Source organism: Falco biarmicus, chromosome Z, assembly GCF_023638135.1.
Source record: "Falco biarmicus isolate bFalBia1 chromosome Z, bFalBia1.pri, whole genome shotgun sequence".
Taxonomy (NCBI): Eukaryota; Metazoa; Chordata; class Aves; order Falconiformes; family Falconidae; genus Falco; species Falco biarmicus.
In genome coordinates, this window is record NC_079311.1 from 59257818 (window position 1) to 59270456 (window position 12639).

Here is a 12639-nt window from a genome sequence, read left to right on the forward strand (position 1 = left end):
CTATTCTCTGTTGTTTACTGTGTAAAAGTTAACAAGGAATGTCAAAGTATGTCCTTTTTGTTCAGTCACCTTTTCCTAGAAAAGTAAGCTTTTGATTAAAAAAAATTCAAAGGAAAGGATCACTTCACTGCAATGTCTTTACAATTTTGCTGATACAAGTTAATATATAGATATGACTATTTCAGTTTTGTAACACTGTCTAGCCCTACTATTGGCGAGGGCATTGAGCTAAATGTACTTCTAAGAAATTAAATGTATTAGTAAGTATTTCAACCAGAAAGTAGATAACATCTTCCCTTGCTGTCAGTAATAAAGCTATTTTGTAGGTCAAAAGAAAGCATGAAAAGAGCTTAATAAGAGAGCATGGACCACAGATGAATCCTTGATCAGACTGTGACCTTAGGTGGAACTATGCATCAGAGGGGTTTAGAAGCCCAAGTGTAATTAATGACAGCCAGCTGAATCAGACATGTCTGCATCACTGTTTAAAAGGATGGCGGTGCTCATAAAACTTACCAGCATTCTGGCATCCTCCTTCAGGATATTCTTTGAAAGATATTTAGAGCATAGAAGTAATGCAGAGGAGTAATAATAGTGCGAGTATAAAATGAAGAGTGGCCCATCTCCTAAATTTGCACCTATCATTTTCTACCCTGGCTTCCTTGGTTAAAGGAGAATTAATTTTTACAATATTATTGAATATTTTATCATAGATTATTCAGTTAAGATTTCCTGATTTTCACTGGGCAGAGTTTTTTATTTTTGCTCTTACAAATGCATTTGGTCTGATTTCATTGTACCATTAGCTTTTTGGGTTTGTACTGATTTAAGTAGAGCTTTTGCAGATCCTGCTTCTATGCTTACATATTCAGCTGTAAGTGAGGAGGAATTAGGCCCATAGTCAAAAGCACTGTGAGAAAAGCATTAGTAGAGTTATTAAGTTTCAGTGATACTTTGAGGCCCGAAGAGCCAGTTAAAGATAATATTTTTTGTTAACGGCTGACGTACACAGAAAAAAATGAATGTGTTCAGGCAAAGATGTCCTTTTTTTCTAATAAAGGTTGTAAAATTTCAAGCAAAAATGAGTTAAAACCAATTCCTCTGGTTTTATTCTAATTAGATAGGTAGGTTAAACAGTTTAAGAGAAGCTGGGTAGGCAGAGCAGATAGTGAAGAGAAGTAAACAGTTATGTTGTTCACTGAGGAGGGAAAAGAATGAAATGGGAAAGGAGAGATTGCAGTGTACCACAAAACCCCCATGTCTGCTGAATTCTCTGATGTATACTTAGATTAATGAACTCCCGGGTTCATCTTGTGTACATGTTTTTTGGCTGCCCTGAGGATGAATAGTGTTAAGTGCTGGTTCAGGGCAAGTGGTGAGAATGCCATTCAAACTGGGAGAGGTTTGGGGACTGCCGCTGCTGGTGGCACTGCAGCCTTACACTGCAGCCGTGATTTACATGGCTTTGGAGGTGCAGCCTGGGTGTGTGACTTTCAACACAAGAGAAAGAAAATTTGCTTAGACTGTAGAAGCATGTCTTTTAATCTGCTGACATTATCCAAAAAGAGCCCCATTCTCACCAGCTTTGGTGTCACCTCTTATTTATTTTAAATAAATAAATACCACTAATAATAAATATATATAGTGCCTCTATAATTAAATACCTTTTTTTTGAGGTATCTATTCTTTATAGGGGCAAACTGAAGCACATACTACCCTAGAACAACTTCTGGAACAGTTTTGTGCATGAAGAAATGGGAGGAAGTTTGTAGGTATCCCAGTAAATTCAAGTGGCTCAGGTTTGTGGTGACTTGTAGGATTGCATCCTTCATGGTATTTGAACTGTACCATGCAAAAATCATTGGAGAACTTTAGTAAAATTTGAATACCACTGTTCTTTGTCATGACACAGCAATGCATAATACTTTTCTATTTTTTCTTAACCTTTTTTTTATAACTGAGAGCATATGCAAGAAAAAATATCTTCTGTTTGTGAGTTCACATAGTTCAAGTGCCTATATTTCACCTGGAAATAAAATCACCTGACACATCAGAGTAGTGTAATTAGAAGTAATTATGATCTAACAGAAGATTATAACTTCAGATGAAGACTGACTTGGAACAACAGATAAACTCAGAAGAAACAAAACACTTGTAACCATGCAAAGGTCATTGATAGTAAAAAATGAGAGTACAAAAACCAGAATCAAAGTGTTGGATAAAATGTGTATTTTAAAAAGCATCAGCTTAAATAAGAAATGTTTTTCAGTATTTTCTTTTTCTTTGACAAGGAATTACAGATTTAAAAAAAAAAAAAAGCAGGAAAGATCCTATATTAGTTTCCCAAGTGTATCGAAAATGCCATAGCTCTGTTTCAGTGTGACTTCCAGGTCTATTCTGAAAAATGTGTTATCTGAAGATATGCATATAGTTAATATCATGGTTTGTTAGTCTTCATTGAATCTTCTCATGGCTTATGTTAGGCAAAGATGTGAGTCTTGTGGAAATGGGTTTTCTGACATCCCATAGATTTGCATCTTCATGGGACCTCACTGATTTAGTTTGCAGTGTCCGACCTTTATTTCAGATGTAGAGCAATATGTACAGTGGTAACTACACTGAGAATTGTGAATATAATAGAATGGAAAAGAATAAACATTAGTGCAAACAAGTAATTTGATATTTTGTACATGCATCTTTGAATGTTTTGGAAAAAATAATTCTGTAGGCTTTTCTTGAAGTATTGTTTTTATTTCAGATGAAATCACTATTTTCCTGGGATATTTGTTTGGTTTTTTTACTTGAATAAGAATGTGATGTTTAGTTTAGTAAAAATGAGCAGGCTTGTTGGTTAAGACAGCTGGTACAAACAAGAATATATGGTTAGACTCTCGTCTGAGCTTTTGCTGCTTTATGCTACTGAGGTAGTTATTAATCTTCACTTTTTCAGATTTTCCAGTTACTTCCTTGTAGTCAATCAGTCCAACATAATTAAAAGGGTGGGGAGCTATCATGCATGGGCTGTAAATAATTCCTCTTTGTACTTACCATGCTTAAGGCAGGGATTCCAGTTCATTGAGAAAGCAAAGCTGTTTAAAAGAGCAGTGTTCAAATTAGGTGTACTGCTTGGAAACTTAGACAAGATAAGGAGAAATTTCTGATTTCATACTCAGTACATCTTTCTGTCTGCCCAGACAGAAATTTGACTTAGTTTATGTGCAGGTTTTTGCTGGCAGACTTATGCTATTAATGAGTTTGAACGGGTGTAATTCCTTATTAACATACCTGGTCTGTCTTAAACTACAGTGTAGGCTCAGTTCCTTTTGCAAATTTTGTGTTTTTAGAGTCTGCTGAACTCATAAGACAGGTGTACTGTAGGAGTACAAAGCACAGTTTTGCCAGTGTCAGTATTTAGTCTTTATGTTCCTTTAGTATTCCTAAACTCCTGCACTCTTCCCTCCATAGACATACCCTACAGTTAAATGGAATTTGACAAGTAAAAATCCTTAAAAGAAGACTGATCTCACTGAGGAAAAAACCCACAGTAATCCAAGAATTAGAGGAGTTCAGAGTTTAGGTTAAATAGGAAGCATGCACATTCTAAAATAATCTAAAATGGTCACAATCTAGGAACAACTTTATAATCGTTAAGCTTTAGAGGAGTACCTGTTAAGAGTTCATGATGTTCTTGAAAGTGTTTGTAGAAGGCTACAGCAGACCAAGGTGAATGTTTTTATGCATTGAGTGTTCATTAACTGTTAGTAGATACTGTAGTCACACACAGGGAACAGCAAGGATCAGATGCTTAATTCAGTAAACAATAACTTCTAAGGAATGCCTTGAAAACTGAAAAGCTGTAATTAGAGAAAATGTCTTAGCATAAAAGATTCCCCAGGATGACCAGCTTAGGAGAATTATCACGTACCTGAAACCAGCCTAAAATTTTCAGCCATAAATATTACATCTTGGCTTTTTTAAGACTGCATTTCTCTTCCAGTAAATGCTTCGGTTTGCATTGAATAGTTGAATAGTGCCATTATATCTGATTTCTTTGAGAAACATTCAGAGTGTTTGAAATTAATCTAGAGGAAGGTACTACAAACACATTTTCCACTATAGGTAAATTTCTATAGACATAAAAAAGGCTGGGGAAATATCTTTTTAGCTTCTTATTACCTTCATGTCTGTGTGATTTTAGGCTTGGTTTTCTTTCATCAGAAGTACATCATGTCCTTAGTTTATCTAATGCAGTCTGTAATTCTTTCTATGCCTCAAAACAGTATCAGTCTCAAAATTGATGCATAGAACATACTTCTGGGGACAGTGTTTGCAACTGAATGAGTAAAGAACCGCTTCTGAAAGCACTACCGTGGTCTTCTTCCATGGAGCTCAGGGGACAGTTCACACTACTTTAGCAAAGGGAATAGGACTTGCTTCAGAAATTTCTAGACATTTATTCTTACTCCTGCATTACATCTGACTGACTCCTTGGTTGTGCTGCTGCAGCTTTCTCTGAGGTTATGCTGGAAAATAGATCAGTAAAATTATCTCAGTTAAAAATAAACTTTTCCCTAAGCTGGAGGCAGGCAGTGTTTTCTTGGGAGCACTGCTACAGAAATTTTAGCCTGCTTTCTGCCGGTGGTGAGGCTTCTGCAATCCTGCTGCAGTGCCCAGATTCACCCTCTCCTTAACATTAGAAACATGAGTAACGGTGAAGTTTTGTAATTGATTTCAGCTGTTCGGACTATGGACTGTTGCCAAAGAAGGATCCTGCATTTTGTCCCTCCCTCTCCTTGCGTGCGGCTGCCACTTCTTTCTACTACCTTTGATCATGCAGATGTGTGATGAGCAGCTTCCCTTGCTGATACGCCTGAAAACTGCCTGGAAAAGGAGGGAGCCATTAGTCTCTGGCCAAATAACCAAGTCAACTGCTGTTGACTCATTGTGTCTGCATTTGTGATCTTTAGCTGCATAAAGGAAGAGATGGAAAGGAGAGGAGGGAGTGGGGCTGGGACAGAACGTCATGGTGGTCTCATGCAGCTAGATTGTGGTGAGCTCGTCCATACTAACACACTCTGTGGTAAATTAGCTGGTGACAGAGTTTCAACAGGCTGCCTCTACTGTGGCTGTGGGCAGGGGAGAGAGGGATGTGTCTGTCCATGGTTTAGATATTGGAAATCTTCAGAGTGTGAAAGTGCCACTAATGCCATCAACCCAACTCCCTGCACTGATTTTTTTAGGATGGGACTACATATTGCTAAGACTTGATGTGAATGCACTGTGAATCCAATGGCCAAGCTCGGTCAACTTTGAGAGACTGGCACAGATCTCAGGAATATTAACTCCCTAGCGGTTTGTGTAGTGGGAGGCTGAACAGAGGGCAGATATTTCATGGTGACTCATTGAGAGAAAAGCTAATATTTGTAGGCTTTTATTACATAGCAGGGAATTCAAATGGGGAAGGACACTGCAGACAGAGTCAATATGATTTATGGTGCATGGAATTGCTTGTTTCGTCTCAGAATAAAACCTGGTATCCATTGAAAGATTAGAGTGTAATAAATTTCATTCTGAAAACTGATAGAGATACTAGTTTTCTCTTCAGGGTATTTTCCTTGAAACGTGGGATATTTTCATCTGTGAAGGAAATCCAGGTTTGTATATTTGAAGCCTGGAGCTGTGCTGTCCGGTGCTTAAAGTTTGGTATGTTACTTTATCAGTGTGAAGAAGCAACTAACAAGGAGCAAAGTGTAAACTTGTTTCTCTCATATTTTGCAGGTTGAATATTACAGCTGCACCTGTACTTGGGCTTTTTCTGCTGATGTCCAACACACAATAGATATTCTAAACAGTATTCAGCAGGTCCCTCTGCAGCATAACAGCAATCCTTCTTTGATACAAGATGGAGGAGACATACAAAGATAGGACTTCATTAGTGAAAGGGGCAAAAGATATTGCCAGAGAAGTGAAGAGGCAAGCAGTAAAAAAAGTTAATAAAGCTGTTGACAAAGCTCAGGATGGCTACACACAGAGGTCCTACAACAGGTTCCAGGATGAGGAAGATGATGATGATTACTATGTCCAAGGAGGAAATTATGGTGTAGAAGCTAATGATGATGAAGGATCAAGTGAAGCAACTGAAGGGCATGATGAAGATGATGAAATTTATGAAGGGGAGTATCAGGGAATCCCTAACATGGGGCAGGGCAAGGATGGCATAGTGGCCTTAGGCCAGCCTATGCATGATGAATATAAGGATCGTCATGAACTGGAAACAGAGAGGAAAGCCGATGAAGAAGAGCTAGCACAGCAGTACGAACTAATAATACAAGAATGCGGCCATGGTCGTTTCCAGTGGGCCCTCTTCTTTGTGTTAGGAATGGCCCTAATGGCTGATGGGGTTGAAGTTTTTGTAGTAGGATTTGTGTTGCCCAGCGCTGAAACAGATATGTGTATCCCCAATTCTGGGTCAGGATGGCTTGGTGAGTAAAGTCTTCATTCTGTCTTTGTGCTATCACAAGTGTTGCTTACAGTATGCCTAAATATGTATTTGTCAACACCAATGCTTATCTAAAAATATGTTTGTACCAAATAGAAATAAGTAATCCACAAAGTGCATTTACAGCTAATACAGATTTAATGAAGACTGTAATTTTATTTTTTAGATAGTTGTTTTCTTTCTCAGTCATTAAGTATAAATAAATCATTAAAATGGAACACTGCACAGCAAAAAGAGGAGAGGGATACATCTTGCTCTCACATGCAAGAGCAGACATCCAGATGAACTAATTGGGGAAAAAAACCAAGCAGAAACCACAGTCCGAGTATTGGAGTTCTGCTTGATTTATACAGGCAAAATAAAGAGCAGGTGAAACAGTTGTCATACTGTGTAGGAGCCTTCCCAAGGGCAAGTTGGAATGTAACCTGGGAAATGCAGGAAATCCAGGGAAAAGTCTGTCTAGTCTTTTGTCTTTTAATCCTTTTAATCCCAGTGATTGTTCACTATCCAAAAAGTATAATGTTTATTTTGAGTTGCAGGGGGACAGACATCAGCAGGACAAATGGCTGAAGATGAGCTTGGGGTATGCTTTTTATGGCCATTCAGTTGATGGGCATGGGCTGCATCTCATCCTGTTGCCTCTTCCTTCCTGTAGTGCGGCAAATAGGCAGGCTGAGCCAGCCCTGTGTGACTTGTTGATAGCAGCACGCTGCGAGCAGGTCCATGCTTGCCCTCCCAGGGCCTGCTTGGGCCCAGCAAATAAAGCAAGGCTCTCATGGGGTAGAGCTGTGGAGAAAGGGTGTAGTAATGGTCCCCTGGGGGAGGGGGGAGGTAGGAGCATGGGGCTTGGGACATGGCAGAAAAAGGAACACGTACAACATAGACAAGCAGCTTGGACCTGAAGGACCCATGCTATTACAGAAAAGGAGGGCTTCTTTTAAAATATTTAGGAACCTTTGCCTTCTGGCAGATATACTACTGTTTGTTCCCTGCATCTGTACAGTGCATAGTTCTGTTGTGCCAGTCTAATTTTAACTTAGCTCAGTTTCCTGATTTTATTCTGTTGTTCACTGTCAATTAGAATAAGATACCAACTGCATCAAAATTAGATCCAGAATTTTAAATAGCAGAAGGCTATTTGTGCAATTTAAATAACGCAGAAGCCTTCTAGGTAGACCATGACAGGTTGGATTCCTGATGTATTGATACTAGCAGTTTGGCTCCATAGGTTTCAATAAAATCGACCATAGCCACCCTCATTTATATCTGTAAGCTTCCCTTCACGTCAGTGGATCATGCGTGGAAACAGGAGCTGAGTTCTCAGATGGCTGTGTCCTCTGAGGCATTCCTTGCCATGTGATCATTTGTTGTTAGAAATTAACCACTCTCCCTGCTTCTACAGTGCAGTGGTTAAACTTCTAATAAAAAAAATTACATTGTCTAATATTGCAAACAATGTAAATATTGTTTGGTACTTTTTGTTTACGCAAATTTACAAACATTGTCTTTGTCATGCTTGGACCTGTGAGTTTTCAGATCTACTTCTTACAGAAAGAAGGTGCATAAACATGTCTATTTATAGACTTTTTGGAGCTCTGTAAGTGATTGGAAGAGCAGAGAGAAAGAAGATAAACCAAAACAACCTAAACTGGTATCTCTAGATAAATGTTACTGCGTCAGTGCAGATAACACAGAATACATTTTAGAAAAGCAGTGTACGCCCAGCTTGCTTTTAATGTGATTTTGCTACCCAATACTTGGCAGTTGAGGACATCTTTAAACTCGAGTAATCATTTTTTTTTTAGTCCTCTCTATGACTGGAACAAAAATGATGGATCACAAGCCCGTTCTTAAATTACTGATAACCCTGTTTGTTTTACCACATGCACCCTCCCAACAAATTGAACTGTCAGATTTGTCTTTGTTCTCCAGGTTGATAACAATACTTTTAAGGGTAGCTACCAAATCAGTCTGCAGTTAGCTTGTATGGGGTTAGAGAAATGAACAAGGTCATGCAACATTAAGAGGGAGCTTCGTGATGCTTACATATCTAGCAGCTGACTGATCCACATATGCAGTTCTTTTCACTTACATTAAGTGTTAAACTGGGAAATAGATCTTTTCATATTTAAGACATTCTGAACACTTTAGTACTCCTGGCTTCTCTGATTGTCAAGTTATGAGTGTGGAGAACATGGCTGTAATGCTTTTTCTTTGTTACACCTGCTATATAGAGTTGAAATTTAGGGGTAAATACATTATATTTTCTAAAAAAAGCATCTCATTTAAACAGTTGCAGTAAGCATTACGTTGGTGACTTGAATTGGAAGTGGGGAGTATTGTCCCTGCAAGAGCAGGTGGCCATGGGGATTCGCAGCCACCTGTCAGTCTGACACATGTCAAGAAAAGGGTTGAGGATTTCCCTGTCACTAGGCTTCTTATGATGCCGTTTGAAGATATATTGGAATGACTCTTGACAATGTTTAACTACAGTTCAGTACAGAAACTGTTAAATACCGTGTGTGTGTGTGTGTGTGTGTCTTGCTGACAAAATTAAGGAAATAACTTGGGAAGGTTTAAGTGTGCAAGCAATGTATTCTCATGCCTAAAATACAGAAGTTGTAATGCATATCCCCGTATCTTCCTGTTATGGCATTAACAGACAAATGATTCTATGCTAAAAGATTAACATAAAAAAGCAGGAAATAACAGAGATAAGCAGTTTCTTTCCGAGTGTGTATCAAAGGCATTGCAACATGTGGTGGTTCTATCAATAGTTTCACAGAAATTTTATTACTTGCCCATTGCTAATAGAAATGTATCGTAGGCTGCAGTTCATCAGTACATATTGCTTATAACCAGTGTAGATATACAGCCTTTGCAGACAGCATAACCTTAATTCCAGTGATAGAAAATATTCATCACGACAGTGAATGCTTAGTGAAAGCATTTTTGTATGATCATAACTAGGCCCTCACAGCCATGCATTTCAATTATTTTGCTGTTGTGATTTCACATCATAATTACATCCTAACTGGGGTCTTCCAGACAGGCATAATTTTTTTTCATTATTATAATTCCATAATCCGTAGGGCTTTAATGTTGTTAGAATACTAATTCATGGAACCAGTGCTAAGAGTTATAAGGTGGACACACACACAATATTTATTTTCCAGGTAATTTTCTAGACTATTTAGAAACACACTAAGAAAGAACGTGTTAATTTGTCATTGAAAAAGCACTCATTGACTCAGTTGTAAAAACTGATTTGTCATATGTCGTGCCATGATACTTTACTAGGGAACATGAACTAATTAAAAGCAGGTGGCAATCAATATTCATAGAGCCTTCTCGTTGCTTTTTTTTATTTATTTATTTACTTGCACCAGGGCAGTTTCTCAAATTCCTTCTCTATTGACCCTTGTATGAGCTTGAGGTCACCACTGATTGATCACCAGCCGCATTTCAGAGCCCATAAATTCATGTGATGAAAGTGCTGATCAGAATCATGAACTAGTTTCTTGATGCCTTTTGAGTTAAACAATAAAGTAATACATTTTTTAAATTTCCAAGTAGCTGTTTTATTAAAAACAGGGAAGTTCATTTGCTTAAACTCTCACGAGATTACAGTGACGTGTCACTAACGGTGAGGGAAAGGCCTCCATTCCCTGCTTCACAACCTGGCTGTACTTGTCAGGTCTTGTATGTGTGGATCCATGTTGACCTTGGGTTCTGGGACTGATGAGGCAGGACTCTGCCTTCATGAGACAGGTTGTAGGCTCAGGCCTGAAGATGTTGTTTTAACTCCTTTCCTGCTTGCATCTTATCCCTTTGGTTTTACACGTAGCTCAGAACTGAACTGATTTTAGGTTAATTCTCTGGGTTCTGATTTAGATGTACTTTTCTACATTACTTTGTTTCTATGTCTTTGCATAAAGATTGGTCTTCAGTTTTATAACTTTTTTTTTTGGTAAAATTTCAATTATGGCTTTTTCTTTCCTCATCTCAGCATCTGAAATAATGAAACATTCTTCCTAAGCTGGGCAATGATAGCCTTTCCTGACTATATCTGTTCAGGGTGCCATACCACTTCTGTCTTCTCACCAGTTCTCCATGGAACCTGTAAGTCCTCGCCTTCATGTGCAAGACTTTTGATAGCTGTACTGCTGTCAGTGTTGCTAACAGTAGATACAGGCTGACTTCTGCATGACTGGCCCACGATGCCAGTCTTCATGGCACTAGTTGGCACATTTTTCAGACAGATACCACACAGCTGCTCGATCATTCCCCCCTCACCCAGCGGAGCAGGGAGGAGACTCAGAAAGGAATGTAAAACTTCAGGGCTGAGATAAGAACAGTTTAATAACTGAGATAAAATAAAAATGAAAGAACAATAATAATAATAACAGGTATAATGAAAAGGGGGGAGAAAGGGAATGAAATCCAAAGGTAAGAGAGAAAACAAGTGATGCACAATACAGCTGCTCCCCACCTGCTGACCCATGCCCAGCCAGTCCCCCAGCAATGGTTGGCCCACCCCAGCCAGCCCCCCCAGTTTATACTCCCAGCACGGTGCCCCATGGTATGACATACCTCTGTGGCTAGTTCGGGTCAGCTGTCCTGGCTGTGTCCCTCCCAGTGACTGGTGCCCCTCCAGCCCTCTGGCTGGCAGGGCCTGAGAAACCAGAAAGGCCCTGACCCAGTACAAACATTATCCAGGAACAACCAAAAATATCAGCATGTAATCAACATTGTTCCCACACCAAATCTAAAACTGCACTAGCCACCAAGAAGAAAATTAACTCTATCCCAGGTGAAACCAGGACACCCTGCTTTTAGCAGGGGTTCAGACTAGAGCTCTCCAAAGGTCCCTTCCAACCCAAGTTTTTCTGAGTTCATAAAAAAAATCCCCAAACTGTAAAATACACCACTTCCAGCTTCCTATAACTAAAAAGGATATTGCATTTTTTACACTTGACAACATTTAAAGGAAAGAGTGTTCTGAACTCATGGATCATGCACAGGCTTGCTGCTTTAAACGCAGACTGGGATCTAAATTCATTTGGGCAAGATCATATAGTTTGAGTTATTTGTTCTCTTCTGTGCCTGTATGGATTGTCTCTGGATCTGGCAGAAATCTGGGAGCGTGTGACAATATGTCAGTGAATAAAGGAATGCAGGACCCAAGTCTGACAGGACCATTTTGTAAACATTCAGGCATCTGCATGCCTAGCAGGGTTTTTTGATAGGTTTCCTTCATGTAACCTGTTATTGAAGCAACAGATTTCACTTTTAGAGAGATTTCTGCTGTTGTGGATGTTCAAAGTAAAATGATCTTAAGCAACGTTTTATATGGAGTTCTTTTTGATGTTCAGTGCTTGTGATATTCCTTTGTTTTCCTACCTATTAAGTAGCTATAAATTCTCTGTGTAGGCCAGATATGTACAGACATTGTGATTTGGAGGGGAGAAGGAGATTTCTTAGAATTGCTGATGTTTTTTGAGGACTGTGACTTAATATGGAAACTAAACATTTTGTCTTGGCTAATTGATGGTTGGAGTAAAAATTATATCACAGGAATTTTCTTTTTGCCAACTATAAATAAATACACTTTTGAAGTTTTAAAAAAGGCCACAAAACCTAAATGTATTGATCTTAATGATCAATTAAGATTACTCTTGTTTATGATTTCATTAAAATTATTTTTAACCAGCCCCATTTTTGCTAGGTTAAGTTATGGTTGTGGCTTAACTGAAATTCTATGTTCAGGGCCGAGTCCAGAATTCAAAGACTGAAAACTGAGGAAGAATAATACTGAGCAGCTGATACTCTGGTTTTCATTTTTTCTTAAAATTCAAACATTTAAGACTTTATTTCAAAACAAAATCTACTTCTGATATTCCCTTATCTACTCTATTCCAGTGATACTTAATGTCATGCAGAAGACATGAAGAGTTAACCATGTATTTCACACTTCTTTACTTATTAAAAGGTCTGCATTTTAATAGATTGTTACAAACCATTCTTATACAGCAGTGAGTAAAATTCCTTCTGCAGCTGTACGTAGGCATCTATGTATAGCCCTGTTCTCTTTTATTGTTAAATATTACTATAGGTCATTAGATACAGGTGAGCTTTAT

The 12639-nt window shown here is 38.5% G+C and overlaps 1 protein-coding gene across 1 annotated transcript in view; it reads left to right on the plus strand.

Moving 5' to 3' along the window:
* The window catches only part of SV2C (synaptic vesicle glycoprotein 2C), a 116206-nt gene that overhangs the window by 18654 nt on the left and 84913 nt on the right, over window positions 1-12639 (plus strand). The window contains exon 2 of the mRNA XM_056325302.1: window positions 5779-6482. Coding sequence (XP_056181277.1) covers window positions 5903-6482 — 580 coding nt within the window. The 5' untranslated portion in view covers window positions 5779-5902. The remainder of the gene's footprint in view (window positions 1-5778; window positions 6483-12639) is intronic.